This window comes from Molothrus aeneus, chromosome 12 (assembly GCF_037042795.1).
Source record: "Molothrus aeneus isolate 106 chromosome 12, BPBGC_Maene_1.0, whole genome shotgun sequence".
Taxonomy (NCBI): Eukaryota; Metazoa; Chordata; class Aves; order Passeriformes; family Icteridae; genus Molothrus; species Molothrus aeneus.
Window position 1 is genome coordinate 14,386,043 of NC_089657.1, and position 23,775 is coordinate 14,409,817.

At 61.7% G+C, this 23,775-nt stretch overlaps 1 protein-coding gene across 1 annotated transcript; it reads right to left on the reverse strand.

The window, feature by feature from the left end:
- Positions 1-119: 119 nt before the first annotated feature.
- On the reverse strand, positions 120-22,321 carry SEMA3F (semaphorin 3F). The gene is made up of 18 exons (XM_066557830.1): positions 22,225-22,321; positions 19,156-19,317; positions 10,134-10,294; positions 9,923-9,985; positions 9,388-9,507; positions 5,710-5,803; positions 5,270-5,389; positions 4,117-4,256; positions 3,919-4,033; positions 3,663-3,732; positions 3,412-3,556; positions 3,074-3,296; positions 2,168-2,256; positions 1,790-1,831; positions 1,478-1,635; positions 1,335-1,402; positions 697-830; positions 120-625 (listed from the first exon to the last, which is right to left on the reverse strand). Exons 2-18 carry the CDS (start codon positions 19,265-19,267, stop codon positions 212-214), a joined length of 2,268 nt encoding a protein of 755 aa, XP_066413927.1. The 5' UTR covers positions 19,268-19,317; positions 22,225-22,321; the 3' UTR covers positions 120-211.
- Between the last annotated feature and the right edge of the window lie 1,454 nt (positions 22,322-23,775).

Consider the following 23,775-nt stretch of genomic DNA (forward strand, 5'->3'; position numbering starts at 1 on the left):
AGGTGGGGGCAGCACCACTCCAGTGCCTAAGTACAGCCTACAAATAAATACCACCTCTCGTGGGAGGGGGGAGTGCATGTGGCTGCGTGTGTGTGCGTGCGTGGATGTATATATATATATATATTTATTTATTTATTTATTTATAGATATCTTTAATATTAAAAGGGGGGAAAAATAGACCACTGTGCTAGCAAAGTCCCTGATGATGGTTTCATGTATGCCCATAGGTCTCTGGCTGGTGATTCCGGCGGTTCCGAGGCTTCTTCTGCTCCTGCTGCTCCTTGGCTTTGAGGCCAGCCAGCGGCTGTGGGGGGCTGGAGGCCGTGTGCCTCCAGTAGCCCTGGCAGTACTGGTCCAGGAGTCCCATTTCGGGCTGGCTGAGGAGCTGCAGCAGGTCCTGGTAGCGAGGAGTGGGGGCACCCGGCAGGCCGGGGACCGGGGTCTCTGCCTGAACCAGCACGGTGTGCACGGCGTGGCTGCTGAGGACGCGGAGCTGCACCCTGGTCACCGTGTGCTTGAAGTTGTTCTCGGTGGCAGTGCAGGAGTAGAGGCCGCCGTCGCTGAGCTGCAGGGCACGCAGCAGCAGGCCCTGCTCCGTGCGCAGCACCCGGCCCTCCACGCGCACCTGGGGGCACAGGGGGCTCGGCTCAGCGCTGGCACCCAGCACCCCACGCCCCCAGCACTGCCCTGCCCTACCTCCTTCCGCCGGTCGCTGTTGTCCTTCTGCAGCAGCCACTTGATGCTGGCCTGGGGCGAGCGGGGCTGGCACTCCAGGAAGGCTGTGCTGCCCTCCACCCCATACTGCACGGCCTCCACCGTGTTCTTGTTAGCTGCAAGGGGGCCATGGGCAGCCAGGTCACCCCCACCCCACTGCACTTCTGCCCTGTCCCCTCTGTCTCCAAGGGTGGGTGTCCGTCCATCCATCCATCCATGTATGTTCAATCCCTTCCCCAACGTATCCATCCATCCATCCATCCATCCATCCATCCATCCATCCATCCATCCATCCATCCATCCCCAGTGTATCCATCTATCCATCCATGTTCAACCTACTTCCCAATGTATCCATCCATCCATCCCATTCACCCATCCATGAACCAACCCATTCATCTGTGCTTATTCTCATTACCAATGTATCCACTCATCAATGCTCATCTTCCTCCCTACAACTACCCACTCATCCACCACTCACCCATTCATCCATGTATCCTCCCCTACATCCACCCACAAAACCATCCCCCCGCCAAGGAACCTGTGTGTCCCCAGCTCACCCTGTGCCCTCAGCCTCCCCACCCAGGTGTCCCATGCTGAAGCCTTGCTCCAGCCCCGCTCACCGTTGGAGTTGTAGCCGCGGCACTGCCGGATGGGGTTGCCGTGCCGCACGTCCTGCCGCCGGCTGCGCCTGCGGGGAAGTGGGAGCTGAGAGGGGCAGCCTGTGGCTGGGGGTGCCTCCCTGCCCTCCCTGGCCATGCTGTACCTCTTGGAGGAGGCGGAGTAGCGGGTGCAGGCGCTGCCATCCCAGGCACAGTAGGGGTCCCGGGCCAGGCAGCAGTCAGCACAGGCTTCCCCGTACACGTCACAGCGGTGCAGCGCCAGGTGCGTCACGCCTACGGCCGAGGACACATACAGCTGTTGCTGTTGGGAACAAGGAGGACAGGCTGAGATCCTACCTCATCCCCACTACATTAGGGCCCCTGCAAACACCTTGCTCAGGTGCTGTGGTGACGCTGGGCAATGCCACCCTGGGACCAGGATGGGATCTGCCCACCCAGCCTCTGCTATGACTCACTCTCTTGGAGGATATGGTCATCGTCTTGATGGGGGCTGGCACCTGGATGAGAGCAGGAATGAAGAATGAAGGGATGACTGCTTGGACTGACGCTGCAGCCCTGGAGTGGGCACCCCAGACCCCCCCACAGGCAGCTGAAGCAGGCAGAGCAGGCAGGGGGAGATGTGAGCGGGCAGCAAGCAGGAGGACCAAAGCCTGGAGTCCCTCCAGAGCTGGCCAAGAGGTAGTTGGTGTCCCAAGGGACTGGCTAGTGTCCCAAGGGGCTGGCTGCTGTCCCAGGGAGTGACTGGTAACTCAAGGGGCTGGATGGTGTCCCAAGGGGTTGGTTGGCTGGGTCAAGAACACTCAGCAGAGGGTGGAGGACATGCCAGCCCTTACCTTGAACACTTCAATCTCCTCCAGCATGAGCTCCTCTGTCTCCATGTCATCCCGGGGGAGCACAATGACCTTCTGCACGGTGCCCCGATCTGCAAGACACCATAGTGTGCAGGTGCTCAGTGCTACCCTGGGCACCCCATGCCCTCCCTGTCTGTGAAGGGTGTCCCTGCTGGGCCTGTGGAAAGGAAGGATCCCCTGGGCCCATCCCCATCTCTCTCCTGCTGTGGCAGCTAGCTATGTCTGGGGTGGAGTGTGCCAGCTCAGGTAACCAGCTGTGTCTAGAGAGTGCCACCAGAGTGCCAGAGAGTGCCCAGTGCAGCATGCAGACATGCACCAGGGCAAGAGAAGGACCAGGATGGATCATGGGTGCTCTGGGATGCAGGGGAAGCACTGGCCTGGATGGCAGTGGCCCTAGGATGGGCACTGAGGTCTGGGAAGGACAGGGCTGTATGTCAGTGCCTCTGGGATGGGCAACTGGGCAGGAAAGGCGCAAGGCTGGATGATGACAGGCTTAACATGGGCAATAGGAATGGGTGGGTGCTAAAGTCAGGAAAGGATAAGGCTGGATGATGAGGCCTCTGGAACAGGCACCAGGACAGGGGGAGGACCAGGCTGCACGGCAGAATCCCGAGGATGGGAAGATCATGCTGGATCACTGGCTTCAGGGAGAGGAGCTGGGCTAAGGGAAGGACCAGGCAGGACAGTAGGGTCTGTGGGATGGCATCGGGCCAGGGAAAGAACAGTCTGGAGCCTGGAGGAGGGGCAGGGCTCTCAGGGGGGCATTCTCAGCCCCGCACCCCGCCCTAGCGATGGAGGGCACCGTGCTCTGGCCAGCCCTGGCGGTGCCCGTGCCCTCCGGGGCCGCGGCGGAGCATGCTGCGTTCCCACGGTGCGCGGCGTGGGTACCTGTGCCCAGGAAAAGCACCTCATAGCGCCCGTCTGCCGCGTCCACCTGGTCCACGGCCACGGTGGTGAAGCGGTAGTTGACGTTGGTGCGCAGCACCAGCGGCCGGCGGTGCGTGGGGTACACAGCGTGGAACATCAGCGGGTGCGCGCGCATGAAGTTGATCACCTCGTCGGGGTAGTCCTTGGTCGACTTCATGGATGGGGTGAAGGTCCCCCCAGGGCACTGTGGCACAAACATCACCAGGGCTTGGTGAGTTGGTGCCCGAGCACAGGTCAGAGGGTGCTGGCTGCCTGGCAGGCACTGGCTCACCTGTCCGTGGTGCCTGGGCGGTACTTACGGTGCCTGGGCGGGGGTAGGGCATCTTTCCTGTGTAGGGCATCCACTGGTAGTTGGGTCCCTCCTTGTGGGCGAAGGGCCCATTGAAGACCATGCGGATGTCAGCCATTGAATAGACACACACAGCAGAGCCTTTGAAGACCGACCTGGGGGCAAGGACCTGCTGCCACCCTTTGTCATGGCATTGACAGGACAGCCATCCAGCTGAGACCCCCTCCTCTCCTGCACTGGGCCAGGAGGGTCAGCACTCACCCCGAAGCAGAGAACACAGCGTAGATAACAGGGTTCTTGGTGTCTTGAGTCTGCTGGATGAAGACGTCCTCTTGGGACAGAAAGATGGAGGCGTCACCATAGGGAAGGTAGGCAGGGACACCAGGGTACAGGCAGAGCAGTTACCCATGGAAGAGCAAGAGGCAGGGGGCAGCAGGGGTGTTCCCAGCTCTGCCCAGGGTGCCCCCCAAGCCTGCAGGGGTAGAGAAGGCTCCCATCCCTTTCCTGGCACACTCACGGAGCTCGTCGAAGTGCGTTTCAATTCCATCGGGTCCCGGCACAGAGCAGACCAGCCGGGCCTTCAGGAAGGTGCTCCACTTGTTCACAAGGCAGCAGTGGCCCCCGTCGTCATTCTGCAACAGTGAGGCCCCTGTGCTGAGCCCTGCCTCTCCCCCTGCCCTGGCCTGCTTCCCTGCCTCTCCTCTGCTACACCTACCAGGCAGATGCGCCCAATGCGGGAATAGACCCCAGGACTCAGCGGGGCATCAGCCGACTTCTCTCGGAAGAAGAAGTAGAGCTTGTCATCATTCCTCTCGCTGCTGTCAGGGATGAGCTGGGCACGGACAAAGGCTGGGTCTGGAATGGCACAGCACAGCATGGCACCATCAGCCCAGTGGCACCCCTGCTCCATGCCATAGCACGATGCTGAGCCCCCCTCTGCTGAAGCATCACCTCACTCCTGGAAAAGCAGTCATAGAGTGAGAGCTACATCTCTGAGTGTCTCTTGTGATCTCTAACGCACCAGAAGAGGCTTGAAGCATCTATGGGGTCCCTGGGAGCATTCCTGAGGTCCACAGGCTGAAGAGATACATCAGCTCTATGAGCGAGGTGGTGGGAACCAGTCTTCTCCAGGAAGGAACCACACAGCATGGAAGCTTCTCAGGAAGCTTCTCCCTGCCATCCATCAGCCCATGCCCAGCCTGTGCTGACAGCTCCCCCTCTTCAGGTTACCACCCCGCTGGCTCCCCAGCCTGGCAGGATCATCCCATCTGCTCTGCTCTGTTTACTCAGCTGCTGCCCCGCAGGCAGGGGTGCTCCGAGGGGGGCAGAATGAACGTTCGGGGTCACTGACTGCAGGCGACACGGGTGACATCTCAGCGCTGCACAAACCCATGCACTGACACTGACAGGGCCAGCCCCATCTCTCACCAGTCTGCTCCCTCCATCCAGCAAAGCTCCAGGCATGTCTGTCACTGCCCCACACAGCTATCCCTGCTCTTGTGCCTTCCCACCCATCCATCCATCCATCCATCATCAACCCACCCATCCATGATCAATTCATCCATCCATCCACCAATCCATCTATCCATCATCAGTCCACCCATCCATGTACAATTCATTTATCATCCATCCATCCATCATCAATTCATCTATCCATCATCAATCCACCCACCCACCCATGATCAATTGATCCATCCATCCATCCATCCATCCATCCATCCATCCATCCATCCATCCATCCCCCACCCACCCATGCTGGCTGCTGTCTCTGTTCTGGAGAAGGAGTCAGTCCCACATGACAGGTCTCATCTCTAGGCCTGGAGCCCTGAGGTCCCCAGGGCACCTGGGCCAGTGTCACCTGCACTCACCGTTGAGCCAGCGGGAGTTGTACTGGTCTGTCCTCATGGCTGTCTGCTTGCCCATGGTGCGGAAGATGGCCGCATCCGTGCCCATGAAGTCAATGTACACACCAGCATAAAGCTCTTCATCTGCAGAGGGCAGAGGTCAGCCAAGAATCCCCACCTCATCCCATCCACCCACCTTCTTCAATTGCCAGCCCCAGACCTGGCCAGTAGCTGCCAGGCAACCAAGAGCCACTGCCTGTGACCATCCCAGAGAGTTCTGGAGGTTGGCACTGGTCTGTAACCACAATCCCCTCCTCTGCTGGGCCAGGTGCCTGGCCAGCTGAGGCAGGCAGGGGTGGCGGAGCAGGAACCCTGCTCCTGGTGGGAGCAGCTGTTCCATCCCGCCTGCATATTCCCTCTGCCTAGAGCAGGAAGCACTGGCTCCAGGGAGCCACAGGACTCACTTATTAATGCAGAGACAGTGTCTACTTTGGGGTCGTAGGAACATTTCCCCTTGCCCGACTCCAGCTTGTCTGGCTCCAGGTAGAAGATATAATCCTGGAGAAGGAAGCAAATAGAGCAGCTGGTTAGACTTTCACCCCTCCACTCATGTGACAGCTCCCAGAGCCCCCCAGGAGAGGCAGCCTCCTCCAGGACGGTGCACAGCAGCGAGGACAGATGTGGAAGGTGTCTGTAGGTCTCCTGAGAAGCTGAAGCTCCTGTGAGCGACTCCTCCAAGGTGCTGGGTTCTTCTCCATGCCCCTCACCACTTGGAGACTTGGCTGAGCCATCAGGCTGAAGTGGGGCATCCATCCCCCAGGTCTGGAAAAACATCCCTTGCCTCTTCACTCCAGCTGGCTATGCTGCACATTGCCGCTTGCCCAGCAAGGTCACAGAGTTCCAGCAGCTTCAGCAGGCAGGGTCTGGCCTGCAGCACAGCTCAGCACAGCTTGGCTGCGGGACCCACTGCACTTCTCTCGCCAGGGGCCATTTTCCAGTGCTTTTCTTCATGTGGTGAGATGATGTGTCTGCTCCATGGGATGCCTCCCTACTGTCGCTTCTGCCTTCCCGTGGCCATCCCTGGCACCATCACACATTCCCAGCCAGGAGTGAGACCCACGCTGCCTCTGGAGGCACATCCAAAACCCTCTGCCAGGGCTGGCTGGGGGCACACAGGGACAGGCTGGCCCAGCCAGGTCACTCCTCACCCTGGCAGAGGGACCACCTTCAGCTGAGACAAAGCAGGAGCACAGAGCACCCATGGGGAGCCTGGGCAGGGACCTTAAGCAACCAAATTGGGCAGATGCCCACTGGCCCTGTGCCCTGGCTTTGGCACATGGGTGATAGACATGGTGACAGCCACCCTCCACTGAGAGGCCAGCAGGGTCCTGGTGGAGCCCAGGCTCTGGGAAGAACAAGAGAGGATGGGGAGCTGGGATCCCACCGTGGGCATCTCCCACTGGAAGGTTTGCTCACAACAGCTCCTCCTGGGGCACCCAGGCCCAGAGATGGGCACAGCCACGTTTCACCATCTGCATCACTGCACTGTGCTGACTGTGCCACCATCACCATCACAAAGACCTCTGCCCAATGCTGGCCCCGCTCCTGAAGTGGGCAAACACCTCACACGGACAACCTCTCTCTCTCCAGCACAGCCCTGGCACTGGCTGCACCATCCCACCCTCCTGGTCAGGCAACACAGGAGCCATTGTGGTGCTGGTACTGCTGATCAGCTAACACACCTTGAAATGCACCAGAGCTGCCAGGAAGCACATGCTGGCAGCCCCAGGGAGCTCCTGCTGGGACACACACCCTCTGCCCAGCAGGGGTGACCTGAGGGGACTAAATGGCAATGGCCTTTTCCCAGCTGGCACTGGGGAAAATGGCAGCAGGGGCTGCCCAGTCTGGGAGATGCTCACTGCCAAGCATCACCCTTTGCCCCCAACCACCTGAGGAGCTGGGGGAGCCCCAGGCTGCACCAGGGTGCCCATGTCCCCCATGCTCCCCAGCCCATGCACTGACCCGTGTTAGTCCGGAGGGGAGAGGCTGGGGGTGACACTGTCAGGGTGGGCTGCACACTGGGGTGCTCCCAGGAGCCAGGATGCTGTCACCTCCCTGAGTGCCCTTGACTGCCAGGATGACATAAGCCCCTCTTGGGGCAAGGTGAAGCAGCTCTTAGTAATGTTTCTGTAGGCCCTACCCAAACACCTTCTGCACATGACTTGGGCATCCTCCCCTGAATCATTCCAAGCCCCGTGGCTCTGCCGACACACGGTCCCACTTCCAAGGCACACAGCAAGCCTGGAGTAGGCGAAGCCAGAGGTGGGTGGAGAGCCACCATCCCTGACAGTGTCCCCCACGGGGGCATCCTACTTGGGCTGGGAGGAAGGAGTTAGTGAGAGAAGGAGAGCCGCCGCCAGGCCGGGGCCGGGAGATGCTGTGCTGGGAGGGAAGGGGGCGGCGCCCGGCCATGCCCAGGGTCAAAGCATGCCAGTGGGAGGAGGAGCCCGCGGCTCTGGCGTGCCCCTGTGCCAGGCGGGCTCCCAGACCCGTTCCCACCTTGCTCTGTGCTGGTCTCGGGCTGAGGGGGCTGTCGGTGGAGCTGCTTTCCCGGCCTCCCGGCTGGCTCGGCGGGAACCCCTGGGGAAAAGGAGCAGGGCAGAGAGTTAGCACCAGCAGGGGAAGGACCCCCAGGGCAGGGGTGAGCAGGGGACCCCAAGAGATGGGGTGATGGATGCCCATTGAGCAGCAGCACTGCTGTCCCCCTGGGCTCCTTCATGCTCCAGGCTGGGCTGGCCTCCAGCAGGAGCTTCTCCAGGATGGATCCTGCTCTCTCCCAGAGAACTGGGGTGCCCTTAGCATGGGGTAGGAGAGAGTGGAGAGATGGTTGCCCACAGCCAGCCAGGCTGGGCTCACACCTGGGGGATCATAAATGGCACCTGCCACCTTGTTCCTCCTGTGTTGATGAGCAATGCCTCAGCATCAAAGCTATCAGCCTCACGGGGTCACTGAACACTTCCACACTGCCACTGACTCTGCTGGCCAACACTGACTCTGCTGTCTTCGACTGCACTGGCACCCTAGGTCCTCCTCATATGCTGCCACTCCCCAGTTCAGTCCCAATCCAATCCCAATTTGGGATGTCTGAGCAGCATCCCCCTCTCTCAGAGCCCATGCAAGGTTTGGGAGCTCTGAGGCAGATGCCTGTCTTTCACATCCAGCGCCGTGATCCTCCATCAGTTTGGGCTGCTGACTCCCTCTCCAGCCTCAAGAGAAGACACAGCCTGGGACCAGTCACTCCAGCGCAGAGGGGACAGACACCTCACAGGGCATGGGACCCCTGGGATTCTCGTGCTGCTACTTGCAGAGATCAGCTCCCTCCCAAGGCTGTCCTGAAAATGCTCCTCTGTCTGCCACACCTCCTGCCTGGTGGCATGCAGCTCTGATGCCACCCTCTCACGGCACATTGTGGTCCTTGGTGCTGGGTGACATCCATCCGGGGATGTTCCTGACATGGCCACACGAGCTGGCACAATCCCTGCACGGTTCTCCCTGTGCAGCACCGGTGCTGGCATCCTTGGAATCTACGGTGAGGGGCTCAGAAGCCTGGCAGCCTTTCAAGTGGGAAGCTGGGTTGACATGTCCCTCGTCCCAGTGGAGATCCAGCAGTGGCTGCAGCCAGCAGGGTGGGAGGGCACGTTGTGCGGAGGCTGCCATCAGAGTACAGCCAAGTTCCAGCATTAAGAGAAATCCTTGGTCTGTGGAGATGGCTTGGCCCCTCTCAGCAGCGCAACGCTGTTAGCCATGGTCACACCCAGACTGCCCTCGTCCACAACCTTCACCTCCCCCAGCAGCCGGCAGAGCTGAGCCAAGCACCCACCCCACTGCAGTCCCCTGGTGGCTGTGCCAGCACCCCCGTGCCAGCCAGCAGCTCAGCACCCTGGTGCCACACAGCAGCTTAGCACCCTGGTGCCACACAGCAGCTCAGCACCCTGGTGCCACACACCAGCTCAGCACCCCCGTGCCACACACCAGCTCAGCACCCTGGTGCCACACAGCAGCTCAGCACCCCCATGCCAGACACCAGCTCAGCACCCCCGTGCCAGACCCCAGCTCAGCAGCCCATCCCTCCCACCCCTCACCTGGGCTTTGCGCCCGCGGTTGACGAAGGCACAGATGGGGTTGTAGGCGCCGGTGCCGCACACGTAGAGGTGTGTCCGGTTCCAGGGCTGGATCAGGCGGATGAAGTTGCCGCACTCCCCCTGGGAAGCAGAGGAGAACACATCAATTCAAGCACAGGGGCTGTAGATTGCTGTGAGGCTGTGTTGGTATGGGCATGGGATGGAACAGGTCATTGGATGGCACAGGACAGCATGGATCAGAGGCTGGCATGGACCACAAGCTGGCAAGCCAGAGGGCCCAGCCCTGGCTGGTAGGAGGAAGCAGCATGGGGAGTTTGGCCTCCTACTTGCCCAGAAAGCTCTCCAGGATCTGCCTGGCTGGAACAGAATGGGTAACAGGACACTGCAACACCCTGGAGTGCCACCCCATCTCGACATAGCTGTACATGCTTGGGGGGGGCTTTTCCAGAGTAGGATACAGGGATATGAATCCCACTCCAGTGCCAGGCACCAGCCCCACTCCACTACCAGAAGGGGGTTCATGGTGGTTACTCACATTGCTGTTCTTGCCTGACAGGATGCACTCCTCGATCCTCTGCTGGGACGCGGGCCAGTGGATCTGTGGAAACACCAACCCAGGGAGACCAGGACTCCCAGCTGGCCCCACCAGCACCAGTTATGCCCATCGAGCTCCTGCCCTGGCACCCAAAAGGTCCCCAAAGTGCCCCATTACCCCCTTCCACCTGCTGCCCCTGCCCTGCCCTTACGATGAGGGGTTCGCGGTTGATGTCGTGCAGGTCCAGCGACAGGACGTAGTCCTTGCTGCCCACGTACATGCGGTCGTGGTCCTCATCCTTCAGCAGGATGCGGTAGTCGCTGGAGTTGAGGAGGAAGTTGAAGAAGTGTGCTGTGCCCGTGGCCTTCAGCTCTACAGGGGAAAGGAGAAGGTGTCAGTACCCCAGGGACCCCAGTGTCATCCCCGAGTCCAAGTCTGGGCCCAGCTGGAGGACAGTCCGTGAGAGGAGGTGCCCACTTTCCACTCCATGAACACCATGATCCTGCCACCTCTATGCGGGACAAGGGACAATGACAGAGATGCTCACAGCCAGGTGGGACAACCAAGAGTGGCCAGAAGAGAAATCATCAGAACCCGGGGTCAGGAGATCCAGCAGCCCATGGCAGGGAGTGGAGAATGCCATTGAGATGGGGGGCAGGAGGCCAGAGCTCTCTGCCACCTCAGCCCAGAGACCACAGCTCTCAACATTTCCAGCATCATCCCCCTCCTGCACTGTGACCCCATGTTCCAGCCAAGCCTCTGGCTCCTAGGATGGGAGAGCTGGGACCCCAGGGAACCAGCTCCAGGGGAGGTGATGAGCCTCCCCCCCGCCCCGCAAACCCCATCCCCCCTTGGAAAGTTATTTTTAGTCTAAGTGTGGGAGCAAGGAGTGAAAGAGGATAATGAGGGTCATGAATATTCACAAGTGCAACGAGGCAGCCAGATGGAAGGCAGAAGTGCTGCAGATGATGTGGGCCAGTGCCAAGAACCACGCAGCAGGGGCCAGGGCACGAGAAAGACAGAGCATCCTGCCCCAACAGGATACAATCTGTCCTGGAGGCCACCTCTTTGGAGATGCCGCTCTTTGGAGGTGCCACTCCCCTTGGAGGTGTCACCCCCTTTGGATACCACCCCCAAATATCAGATGCCACCTCCATGGGATGACATCTGCCCTGGATGTCACCCCTTTGGATACCACTCCAAGCCATCAGATGCCATCCCCATGGGACGTCATCTTCCCCATATGCTTCTTTTTGGAGGTGCTGCTCTCTTAGGATGCCATCAACAGCCATTGGATGCCACCTCCACGTGATGCCATCAGCCTCTGAAGCCAACCTCTTTGGAGACACCATGTTTTTAAAAGATGTCACCCTCTTTGGATGCCACAATAATCAGATGCCATCCTCAGCCATTGGATGTCACCCTCATGGGATGCCATCTGCCCCCGATGCCATACTCTTTGGCATTGTCATCCTCTTTGGATGCCACCAACAGCCATCGGGTGCCACATCCCGGATACACTGATCCAATGAGCACCCTCAGCCTGTGGAGTGTGTCCCAGGAGGCACCAGGAGCAGCTCTGGGGACCCTTCCTGGGGAGGAGCAGAGCAGGGTCCTGCAGGTCAGCGTCAGGAAGCATCACCCTGGCTCCTAGGCAGCACCGGGCAGGGCTCCAGCAGCCAGCTTCCATTCCCAGCACGAGGCCAAGTGCCTGCAGATCCCCTGACCTCCCAGCCGCACAAGGGACTGGAAAGTCCCACAAGTGCCCCCAGGGTCCCCTCCCATCCAGGGCAGCCCCTCTGTCCCACAGCTGGCAGCTGTTGATGGCCCCCAGTGCTGCCCCAGCGCAGATCTGGACGCGCTCAGCTGCGGCAGTGAGGCCAGAGCACACACATGGAGTGGGAACTGTGGGGGCTGGCTGTGGGAACGGCGTCATGGGCTGTGACAGGAACCCCTCCTGGCCTGGGGGCTCAGGGCCTGCCTGTCTGCCAGGGCTGCACAGCGGGATGAGCACGGTGGGCATGAGCAAGGGCTGGAATTTGGGCTGCAGGCAGGGGAAGCATGGCAGAGGTGCAGTGGAGCAGTGCCAAGGATGGGGGGCCAGCTCACCCACCCACGGCAGGCTCCTCCTCCTGCCTGCCCCATCTGGGCTCCAGATGCTCCCTGTTGCTGGCGCTGGCTCACATGCCACCCATGGCGTCCCCAGCCTGTCCTGTGCTGGTCCCTGACTGTGCCATGGCACTCTGGGGCTGCTCCCTGCCTGTCCTCTGGCCTGAAACTGCCCCACTTGCCTGTACATTGTGTGTGTACAGGTGTGTGCCCCACAATGTGTGTGTGTGTGTACAGGTGTGTGCCCCACACTGTGTGTGTGTGTACAGGTGTGTGCCCCACACTGTGTGTGTGTGTGTGTGTGTGTGTGTGTGTGTGTGTGTGTGTACAGGTGTGTGCCCGACACCATGTGTGTGTGTGTGTGCAGGTGTGTGCCCCACACCGTGTGTGTGTGTGTGTGTGTGTGTGTGTGTGTGTGTACAGGTGTGTGCCCCACACTGTGTGTGTGTGTGTGTGTGTGTGTGTGTGTGTGTGTACAGGTGTGTGCCCCACACTGTGTGTGTGTACAGGTGTGTGTGTGCAGGTGTGTGCCCCACACTGTGTGTGTGTGTGTGTGTGTGTGTGTGTGTACAGGTGTGTGCCCCACACTGTGTGTGTGTGTGTGTGTGTGTGTGTGTGTGTGTGTGTGTGTGTGTGTGTACAGGTGTGTGCCCCACACTGTGTGTGTGTGTGTGTGTGTGTACAGGTGTGTGCCCCACACTGTGTGTGTGTACAGGTGTGTGTGTGCAGGTGTGTGCCCCACACTCTGGGTATTTGTGCAGGTGTGTGCCCCACACTCTGGGTGTGTGCTGGTGTCTCCCTCAGTGTGGTGCTGGTGTCACAGAGCTCGGGAGCCAGGGAAGGGCAGGGTGGCTCTGGCACTGAGTGACACAGGCAAAGCAGAAGAGCTCGTCCCCAGCTGCCAATGATGGAACTGCACGCCCAGGCTTCCCACGCAGGACAGAGACACCTGGACCAGGCAGAGACCAGGAGCCCCCATTCCAGGACAGCCCCTCATCTGTGATCCCTGCCATGCCTGGGGACACCAGCACCAACAGCCCCGGGATCCTGGAGCGCCGGGACGCTGGGTGGTGGAGGGTTCCGTGTCAGTGACAGCCCCAAATATCCCACATCCATTCGGATGGGCGTCTCCAGGGCTTGGCAGGGGACAGGGCCAGCAGCACAAAGGGCCCTGGCCCCCCACCGGTGGCTCCATTGAGTCCCCACGGCCCAGCGATCAGAGGGGCGCTCCCGAAGCAGGGCGGTGCCGGACCCGCTGCCCCGGAACGCCCTCTCCAAACACAATGGTGGGGCAGGCAAGACCCTGCCACAACCTCTGACCTCCCAAACCGCCACCGCCCTGCCTAATCCACAGTGTCCCTGTGCCCCCGGAGCTGCCCCGCAGCCATGGGGTGTCCCTGGGGATGCAGTGGGGCAGGGGCCCCGGCCGGGCTGGAGAAGCCCGCTCCCAGCCGATGCGCCCCAACGAGCAAATTCCCTCCTGCTTCGCCATTGCCAATCCCAGCACCGGCAGAGCTTCCCCGGCTGGCTGGGAGCCTAATCCTGTTTTAATTGCCGAGCACCGGAGCCAGGAGCCGCTCGGCATCACAGCCAGGGTGGCCTCCGTGGGGACCGTTCCCTCACAGCATTCCGCGGAGCCCCCACCGAGCCCCCCGGGACTCGCCTGCCCACGATCGCTCCGTGTCCTCGGGCGCTGAGCTGTAATTACCCCGCGCCCTCGAGTGATGCCGGCGGCCAGGAGCCCCGGGCTGGCAGCAAGGCGCGATGCTCTGCTTTGCCCGCGGCACCACCGCCCCGCTGCATGCTCTGCAAAGCCAAATTCCCCCTGCAGTGCCAATTTCGGACTGCATTCCCGGCTCCGGCAGCTGTCCACCATCGCTGGCTGTCAGCACTGGCCCCCGTCGGGCAGGGGTGAGTGGTCCCTATTCATCACCCACTGGCACGGAGACCGGCGCTGATCTCCAAAGCAAAAGGGAGATTTTGGGGGTTCTCGATGAACCGCACACCCGTGGGACTCCTCACGCCACCCCAGTCCCCCAAACCCTCCCGACTCCCCCGAACATCACCAGGGCACCCTCATGAAGAGTTAATGCCATTACGACCCGCGCGGGTCACCTCCCCAGGTGCACCATCACTGCATTCCCCAAAACCAATTACAGGCGCTCTCACCTAATTAGATTCTAATTATGGGCTTGTAGCGCATTCAACATAATTAGCATGTAAATTACACGGCGTGTTTATATTCAATAACCGCACTCCCACCCCCCCCACCCCGGCTGGCGGAGCCAGCGCCTTTCGGGAGCCCTTTCTTTGCATGGGGAAGAATGAATTCACTTTAAATGCCGATGGAGAAGCCCGGCACTGATCCCAAGGGAGCCTAGCACAGCAGGGATAAATCCCATCTCCATCCTGCAGCGTTTCATCCCACAAATTTAAAAGCGTGCCCCAAATTTTGATTATGTTCCCTACTAATTTTTTTCCTTACTCGGAATTTGAGATGCAGCTTTTTGGGTATGCGTCAGAGGGGCAGGATGGGGAGCGATGCCGGGAGAGGGATAGGGGGCTGGATGTGTCCCCTCTCGTGGTTAAAGCATTTGTTGTTATTGGGGCTGATCAAAGAGCTGGGTGGGTCGTCCGATGAAAGCAGAATTGCTTATTTGTTTGAGCGTCACTCCGCTACCCCTTGATGGGTTATTTATGATGTAATTAAGCTAATTACATGTAATAAGAGAGTTTCCGTGGCCCCCAGCCAAGCTCTTTTCCCATTTAACCGATTCACAGGTGGGAGGAAACCGAAGCTGCCTTGCAGGGGCTCGGGAGATGAAATAACTCCTGCTCCCGCTTGCTGCCTTCCAGCCCCGGCCATCTCCAGCCCCCTGGAGCATCGCCCCGTGCCGGCACCCGCGGCAGAGGACAGACAGACAGACAGGTGCTGCAGCCGCCCGGCTCAGATCCCTCGGGATGAAAGAGGTGCCGGCCGGGTGCTCCCCGCAGCCATCGCAGCCCGCCCTCTTGGGCGCAAGCCAAAAAACAATTGAAAAAATAAAAAGAAAACCCACATTTTTTCAGCGGAAACCGCTGATTCATCCCCGGGCCAGCCTGCCCCAAGCGCTGGTGTGTGCCTGTGCCCCAAGGAGCAGCGCTGCGAGGGGGACCCCGTCCCCACCGAGCATCACTGAGCAGTGGAGACCGGGGGTGTGTGCCTGTGCCCCAAGGAGCAGCGCTGCGAGGGGGACCCCGTCCCCACCGAGCATCACTGAGCAGTGGAGACCGGGCTCTTGGCTGGGTTGGGGGATGCTCCAGCAGCACGAAATCCCCTTCAGGAAAGAGCCTGGCTTCAGAAGAAAATAGTTTAATCACCCCAAAAGCAAAGTGCTGAGCGGAGGTGCCCCAATCCACTGCTCTTTGGGCTCTTTTGTTTAATGTTTGGACGTGATTTCTTTCCGCAGCCCCCGAGGGAAGGGCACGGTGCCGGGTGGAAACTGCGGCTGCTCCAGGCCCTTTGCTCTGTGCCCGAGCAGCTCTGGGGTGGGGAGAACACCCCTGCCAGGACCCCGGGAAGGGCCATGCTGTTCCATAAGGAGCATTGTTAATTTGAGGGATAACTAGCTTATTAGATACAGGCTTGGGGGGGCTGAAATTGCGCAGGGTTTTTGGGGGAGGGAGGGTTTAAGGAGCTTATGGAGCTTCGCAGCCGGAGCCAGGGAGCTCAGCCCCAGCAGCAGCCGGTCCCAGCGGGTGGAGGGGCTCTGCCACAGCCCCCCACTGTCCCAGCCAGGGAAATCCTCTTAGGGGTCACAGGGTTCAGCCCCATGTCCCCGCCCCTTCGGGCACGGCAAAGGGGACTGTGGCATCCCCCTGACCTTTACGGGGTCTGAGGAGCAGCATGGGGCACTCAGGCCAGGGTGGAGACCAACAGTGCCGGTGTTCCCAGCACATTCCCAGCACTGGCTGTCCTTAAGCCCTTGGCCCTGCTCACACCCCCCTGTTTATCCCATCCTGCTGTCACCAAGCAGTGCCCACAGCTGCAGCAGCTTAGGAGGGCGCCTGGGTGGCCCCCAGGACATGGTCCCCTGTCCGGGCTCCTCTCCAGCCATCTGCCACCCCCTGGCTCGGATCAAGCGTGCCGGTATCTCCTGGCCACCAGCAGAGATGCCAGCGGGGTGGGAGGGGAAACTGAGGCACGAGGCAGGCAGGAGCGAGGCCACGCAGGGGGCTGGCAGTGGAGCCCAGAGGAGACCCCACGCTTAATTCATTCTTTTTAAAGTAATTTTTTTTCCTCTGCAGGAACTGCCCTGCCTCTCACCCCACCCCTCCCTGCCGGGGCTGCCCTCGGCTGGAGCTCAGCCACAGCTTTTCCGAGAGGTGCCAGCAGGGCCGTTCCCTCACTGCAGGAGCAGCTCCCGTTTGGAAGCCCCACGGAGAGCCCTGACCTCGAGGGCTTCCCGCCCTGATGAGGGGCCAGAGCCCACCCTTCCTTCCCGCATGCTTTTCCCACGCTGGACAGGGAGCAGGACACGGAGGGATGAATCACCATCATCACCATCACCTCCTGCATCCTCGTGGGGAATGGGCCAGCCTCTCTGGTGCCCGAGCCCCCGGCCCGGAGGAAGGCCCAGAGCAGAGGGGACCACAGGATGTGTTCAGCAGTGTGGGGAGTGAGTGGATTGTTAGCACGGAGATGATTAAAAATATCCACCCTATTTCTGGCCAGCACTGGGCTGGGATCTGGGAAGAGCTGTTGGCAAAAGGGAGCTGTGCCGGAGCCGCTCCCAGCACTGTTCTTTCCATGCTGGTCACCTTCCTCCTGCCGACACACGGACAGGAAAGCCTTGAGAGGAGGACAGACGTAAAGAGACCACGGGGGTGACGGGATGGGGGGAGGACTGATCCTGCCCGGCCCATCACCCTGCACCAGGGCACTGCAGATCAGCTCCCACCCCTTTCCTATCACTTCAGTATTTTACAGCTGTATTTTTTTCCTGCTTTCAGACGCTGGGGCTCTGTGGAGGATGACGCAGGCCCCGGGGAGCTGCAACAAACCCCTGGCGCGCGATAACAGCGAAGGCAAACAAACCCAGAGACGCTCCCGCGGCTGGCAGCGCTCCAGGCAGCACAGCCACCCGGCCACGGCGCCGGGGGACACCCCTGGGGACGTGGCTGCTCCTTCCCCAGCAGCCTGGCCACAAGGCCACCCTGATCCCCCCCTGCACTGGGATGCTTTGGCCAGAGGGATGCTGTGCTAGAGACCTGCAGCCCAACCCAGCAGCTGTGGGTGCACAAACGGCCCCTGGTCCCCTGTGGCAGCACAGCCATCCCTGACAGCAGAGCCCAGCCCAATTCATCACAGCAATGTCCCCAGCCCAGACCCATCACACCCCACCCCAGTGTCTGCACTGGGAGGTTTGGGGCTGGGCATTTGGGTATCATCCCTGCCTCTACAGGCAAGAGAAGGGGCTGGACCATCCACCAAGTGCCACTGTCACCCCATATCTCATGGTTCTCTGGCTTCAGGGAGGCTGTATGCAGAAGATCAACTCAGGAAGCTGCTCACCAGCACTTTGGTGTGTGGCTCCCAGCTGGCCCTCGAGGAAAACCCTGGGAGAATCCTCCACCACTGCCACCCTTGTCAGAGTAGAGGCAGGAAAGAGGTGAAGGGGACCCCTTCCCAACCCCAGTGTGCTTGGATCCAGCACACCAGTGGCATTTCTTCTCCATGTGCCAGTGCACATCAGCCCTTCTCCCACCACAAATCCTCCCTCTAGGCAGTGAGAGCAGGGGGAGCCCTGCCACACCACCTCAGGCAGAAGGGAGAAGGACTGGAGAACCTGAGCACAGCCAGGAACCATTGCTCCAGCCAGCTGGGGCTGAAAAAAACCGACCCCAAACCAGCCCCTAACTTGTGGCACAGCAAGCTTAACCATGCCTATCCAGAATTAATCTCACTCCTGGAGCACACCGTGGCAGTGGGCACCAGGTCCAGCTGGGACTGCTGGAGCCTCCTCTCCCCACAGCTGTGAGGAGGAGGTGTTTTAAGCTGAGGTGGAGAAGCATCTGTACAGCAGCTAAAGTGCCCCAGCAGCCCCCAAAACCCTCCAAAAACACTGCTTGGAGAAGAAAGTGGCGCCTGCCTCTGGGGAGGAACTTGCTCATTGCTTTCCAGCCTGGACTTGTCCCCAGACTCTTCATACCAGCCATTTTTTCTGTCAAGACCAGCCTGTAACACCCATGGCTATTGCTGCTTCACTGCATTTGCTGTCAGCCCCCTGGCCCCTCCTGCCTGGCTCTGCTGTGCTCACCATCAGTTCTGCCACCACATCCCTGGGCTCACACCTTCAGTAGGTGACCAGAGGGCAAAGGCACAGCAAAGGAAGGGCACAGGCAGCACAGCCCCAGCTCTCCCACAGACCCCAAGGGGAGGCAGACATGAGACTCCTCGTGTCTGTCACCTCCTGACACACATCCAAGCAGGCAAGCCCCCAGCAGGAACAATTTCCATTCCTCTCCTCAAGGTTTGCAGCCCTGGGACCTGCCTCATCAGCCTCAGCCTGCCTTGCTCAGCAACCTCAAAACAGGAGCTCAAGACAAACCCCTATGCCAATGTGCACCCCAAAGCTGACCCAGGGGTTCCCCCACAGCTCCTAGAGTGGCTGGGTGGGCTAAGCAGCCCCGGAATGAAAGGGTTAAGCCCCTTCCCCCCACCCAGCACCCTCCCCTGCTGCCTCTCCCGGCTCCCTGCCAGCTCCCAGGCGTTAATACCAGCTGGGGGGGTCGGGGCGGCGTCAAGCTGCTGTCTGGAACCGGGGTGCTGCCGGGGGGGTTGCTGCACCTCAGCACCCAGCTCGGCCAGATGGAGGGAGCCACCCACCCACAACAGGGAGCAGACTGGGGGGACTAGGCAGGCTACCAGCCCCCCAAGACTGCACCATGTGCTGGTGCAGATTGGGAGCTCAGCCACACCTGAATATGGATCCCCGTAGAGATTTCTGAGGGTGCAGATTGCTGGTGCCCTCCAAACGAGGAGGAGGAGGAGGAGGAGGAGAAGGAGCCTGTACTGGGGTGCCCGTGGTTTCCTCCACCTTGGGGTCCCACCCCGCCCCCCAGTCCAACAACCAGACCCTTACCTTTGAAGGAGAGCTGCACCCTGGGGGTAGCGAAGCCGTGGTCTTTGGGATGGGCAGCCCGCCAGCCCAGAGTCAGCAGGGTGGCCCAGAGCAGGACTCCGACCACGGGCATGGTGGGCACGCCTGGGCGCCGACACCGAGGGCAGCCTGGGGGAGCCGAGCCTGCCAAGGAGGGCACACGTGGGAGGGAGGTCAGTTCACTGCACCCACCACCCCCTGAGGGGTACAAGCCCCACATCCCGCTCTCCATCACCCGCAGCATCCTCCGGGGAGGAGTGGAGGCCAGCCTGGGAGGCTGAACCCCGCTCTGCAGACTGCACAAATGAGGGGGCCACAGCCTCACCTCCCTGGTGAGCACGCGGGGCGAGGCAAGCACGGCAAGAGCTGCTGCAGCACCCTCCTCCACCCCAGCTGGCCAGGTGAGGAGCATGCCTCCATCCCTCCTCACTCCCCCCCTCAGCTGCAGCACCCCCAGCCCCCCACTGGGCCGGCTTTCCCTGCCCCAGCACCCAAAGGGGTCCCACTGCCAGCCCTTGCCTCCCCACCTCTCCTCCCAGCCCCCAGCAAAGCCACAGCAAGCAGAGCTGGGATCAAATCTTTCCAACATGAAGGAAATCTGGACTTCATTATTCCAAGAACGTACAAAAAAAAAAAAAAAAAGGATTTTTTTTTTCATAAATAAAAGAGGAAGAAAAAGAAGAGGGAAAAAAAAAAAAGCCCTGCCTGTGTGCCAGGCAGCTGGACTCCCTGGGGCTCCGGCACTGAGCGGAGTCCACTAAGCTGCCTCCAGCAAGCCACACACGCACCCCCAGCACGGGGCACGGTGCCCCCCACGCACCCCACGGCCCCTCCTGGACACACCATCCCCTGGGTCAGGCCCCTCTCCCGAGGCAGCACCCTCCTGGGGGAGTGCAGGGCACCTCAGGCAGGATTTGGGTGGTGGGAAGCCCCTGGTGTCCCCAGGGAGCTGCACGCCGGGGTGGGATGTACTGTGCCCCAGCACCCGGCTGGGCTCAGGCATGTGGGGAGCATCCAGCCAGCCCAGCCAAAGGGGGGCAGCTCTGTGGGAACAGGGGTCCCCACCATGACACCCCAGTGAAGCCATGCCCTCCAGGGCCCTGCCAGCTGCCTCCACACAGCCCCGCAGGGGACAGGCACACCCAAAGAGCTGGACGGATGGCTGGGAACCCTTTGGGGCACCCCTGAGAGAGATGCTGAGCTGCAAGGGGAGCAATCCCACACCCCACCCGGGTGGTCTGGCTGGCCTCTCCTGCAGTGCACAGCAGCCACACCGCCAGCCCCCAGCAGGGCAAGGGCAGCAGCACTGTCACCAGCAGCAGGGCAAGACCCCGAGTGCAGTGGCACCGCTGCTCCCTGGGGCTGTGTATTTTTTTTCTCCTTCTTGCCTTTGGGATGAATAAATATTTCAATTTGCTCCTCTGTCCCTGAGCACACCCAGCTCTGCTCCATTGTACTGGTATTCGGTCCCTTTTCAGGCTGCCTTCCCGCTTCTCCCACCCATTCCCAGGCTCTGCCCTTCCCATCAGCGTCAGGCCGGGACAGCCTGCACCCCCATTTCCTCCACCAGCCAAAACTCCAGTTGGTTGCAGTTAAATAACCCCCCTCCATCCAAACCTCCCCCCTCTCCCCGGCAGCTTTAGGAAATAATTCTGGCAAATCCTACTATTGCATTTGGATGGAGCGGCGTACGCGTCAGAGACAGGGAGCGAGATGGCAAACAAAGGAAAAGAGGGAGAGGAGGGGAGCGCAGCGAGCGCAGGGCGAGGAGAGGGGAAAGGGCCGGCGGTGAGTGGGGGGCACACAGACCCGGCTGGGAAAGGCAAATTCCAAGGAAGCAAAAAAGGGAAACGGGCCGCTGGAGTGCACCTTGGCCAGGAAATGTCCATTTCCAGGGTCATCTGCACTCGGGGGAAACGGAGAACTCCAGGGGAGAGCGGCCACATTCCTGCCCTCCAGCCCCCGGGCTGTCTGGGCTTGGAGGAGTTTTTTAGCAATTAAAGTTTGGCCATTGCTTGTGCTGCCGCAGGAAGATCAAAATCCCACTCGGCTTTATCCCCCCTTCCCCAGGCTGGTCAGCCCAGCGCCGCCGAGCCCAAGCAATTAGGGAAAGGTTTTCTCGTCTGGAACAGGGACTCCTTTTGGGGATCGAAGCCCCGAAGAGGGCTGAGCGGATGCCTCGGGAGAAGCCCGGGGGGACCCAGGGGTAGGGGCTGCCTGCACGCCTGCTCCCCGTGGCCTCGGGAGAGAGCAGGAAACATTTTGGGAGGGAAAAGCAGTAGAAGCAGGACAGGCAGCGGGAGGGGAGCCTGGCCCACCTCCGGCCACGGCGCGCGATGCCATCAGTGGGAAGGGGGGGAAAATAGGGGGGAAAAAAATAACATAACATAATACAATAACGCTAAATGCCCAGCGCGGCCCCGCGCACACGGGAAATAACTTTGCACAACTTTGCGCTCTGGCACGCCTGGCCTGTCCCCAGGGAGCGCCGGCTGTCCCCTGCGCCCCCCGCCCGGGCGCCCTCCGCGCAGCCCCAGCGCGCCGGGGCGCGGGCTCCTGCCGGGGCTCGGCGTCCCACCGGGGCGGGCTCCGCCAGCCCAGCCTGCTCCGGCTGCCGGGCGTTCTCCGGCGTGTGTGTCTCCCCCGGCACCCCCTCCCCGGGCACCCGCTCGCCGCCGAGCCCTGCCGCAAGCCCCGTGCCCCGGGGGCTCCCCACCAGCCCCCGTCCCCTGCGACAGTCCCCCCGCCCCGAGCGGGTCCGGGGCACGCCCGCCCGGCCGCGGCTCCCGGGAGCAGGGGGACCGGCAGGGTCCCCCCGCCTCGGTATAATCCCGCTGCGAGGCGGGGAGCGGGAGTCCCCAGCGCACCCGGCGCCGCCGCCGGCTCGGGGCTGGGGTCCCGGCACCGCACCGCCGGCAGCAGCCCGAGCCCCACCTGCCCGCTTCACCGGCAACGTGCGGCGGGGGGGACCCACACGCGCGAGTTCCGAGCGGCGGAAAGTTTTCCCGGGGCGCCCCCCGCGCCGGGCATCCGCTCCGCCGCCGCTCTTACCTCCGCGGGGGTCCCGGGGCGGCCGGGCGCTGGGGAGGGCGCGGGGCTCAGCGCCGCGCCGGGGTCCCGCGGCCCCCCGCCATCTCTCGGCCGCACTGCCGCCGCGGCCCCGGCCCGTGAGCGCCGGGCGGGGCGGGGCGGGCACCGGGCGGGGCCGGCCCCCACTGGGCCCCGTTCTGGGCCCGCCGCGGGGGGCGTCCCTCGCACGGCCCTCCCCCGGCCCCTCCCACCGCCCCGGGCCGCAGGTTCGAGCCCCGGCGCCGCCCCCGCCGCTCACCTCCTGCTCCGGCCCTTTGTTGCGGGGTGCAGGCGGTGCCCCGCCGCGCCCTGCCCGCCCGCCGGTGCCTCGCCGCACCTCCGCAGCCCAGCAGCCTCCCGCCGGTCCCGGGAAGGAGGCGGATAAATAAGTGCCGTCCCTCCTTTGTCTGCCGCGGCGGGGGGCGGCCCGGGGCGGCGGGGTCTGCGGGGAGCCGAGCCCCGGCGAGTCGGCGGCTTTGTGAGAGCTCCGGCTCCGCTGAGAAACCAAAACCGTCTCCCAGACTCGGCATCTCCAAATGCGGGGAGTGGGGCGCCGTCCCTAGCCCCACCTCGCCCATTCTGCCGCCCCCACCCCGGGTACCCCCACGGGTGACCCCAGCCCTCAGCCCGGGGCAGGCGGGTCACCCCTGCCCGCTCTGGTTGCACGGCATCCCGCAGCCCTAGAGCCTGCTCAGTACCCGTGCCTGGCATCCAGGACCTGCTGGCTCCTGGGTATCCCTTCCTGGGACCGTTCCCTCCCGGGCTGGCACTGGTGATCCCTGCCCAGCACCGTCCTCCCCGCACACCCAAGGCAATGGCGGGCAGGTGCTGTGCAGCTGAGCTCTGTAGCTCTGCTCTGGTCCTTCCTGCCTGAAGGGGACACCTTGGAGTCCCCCAAGTGCCAGGCGTGTGTCTCAGTTCCCCTGCTCTGTTTCTGCCAAGCTGGCGGCCTCTGTCAGGGCCTCCTCACCCAGATGTGGGTACAGCCCCCTGCAAGCACCACAGGGCTTGGCCCCATGCCCCCCAATCCCAACAGGACCTTCCCCCTTGGCCTAAGAGGATCCATGCAGAGGTTTGCAGCCTCTCCTTCTGCTTACCTGCTCCCAAATGGGGTAATGAGGCGTTAAGGATGCTGAAAAACTACAACAACGCGTGCTGGAGCAGAAGGTGCCCTGATCTAAGACCCATCATTTCCTCTGAGCCAAGGCTTCTTGGATGGGAGCAGGGCAGGGGGAGCCAAGGCATTCCAGCACAAAGACCAGGGAATGGAGAGCAGCAGCCACCTACAAGCAGACACTGCTGCTGGAAAAACTCCTCCCCTGAGCACAAACCCCTGCCCTGTCCCAGTGCCCCTCCATTCCCCTAGGTACCCCACAGGAAGAGGGGAAATTTGCAGGGCAGGGTTTCCATCCCGCCAGGGTCACCTTGTCACCCAGGCACTGCTGCTGCTTGAGGGGGAGGCAGAGAGGGTGTCTGCTCCCAGCCCCTCCGTGATCTGCCCCCTGCTGCCTCTTCTTTTCCCAGGGATGGCTC

Bases quoted from the DNA above. Each gene is read 5' to 3' on its own strand.
- SEMA3F (XM_066557830.1), bottom strand. From the start codon at position 19,267: ATGCCCGTGGTCGGAGTCCTGCTCTGGGCCACCCTGCTGACTCTGGGC. The intron at 4,034-4,116 runs GTAGGTGTAGCA...TCACTGTTGCAG, and splicing joins GCATTGGGCGCATCTGCCTG to AATGACGACGGGGGCCACTG. The intron at 3,297-3,411 runs GTAAGTACCGCC...TTTGTGCCACAG, and splicing joins CCTACCCCCGCCCAGGCACC to TGCCCTGGGGGGACCTTCAC.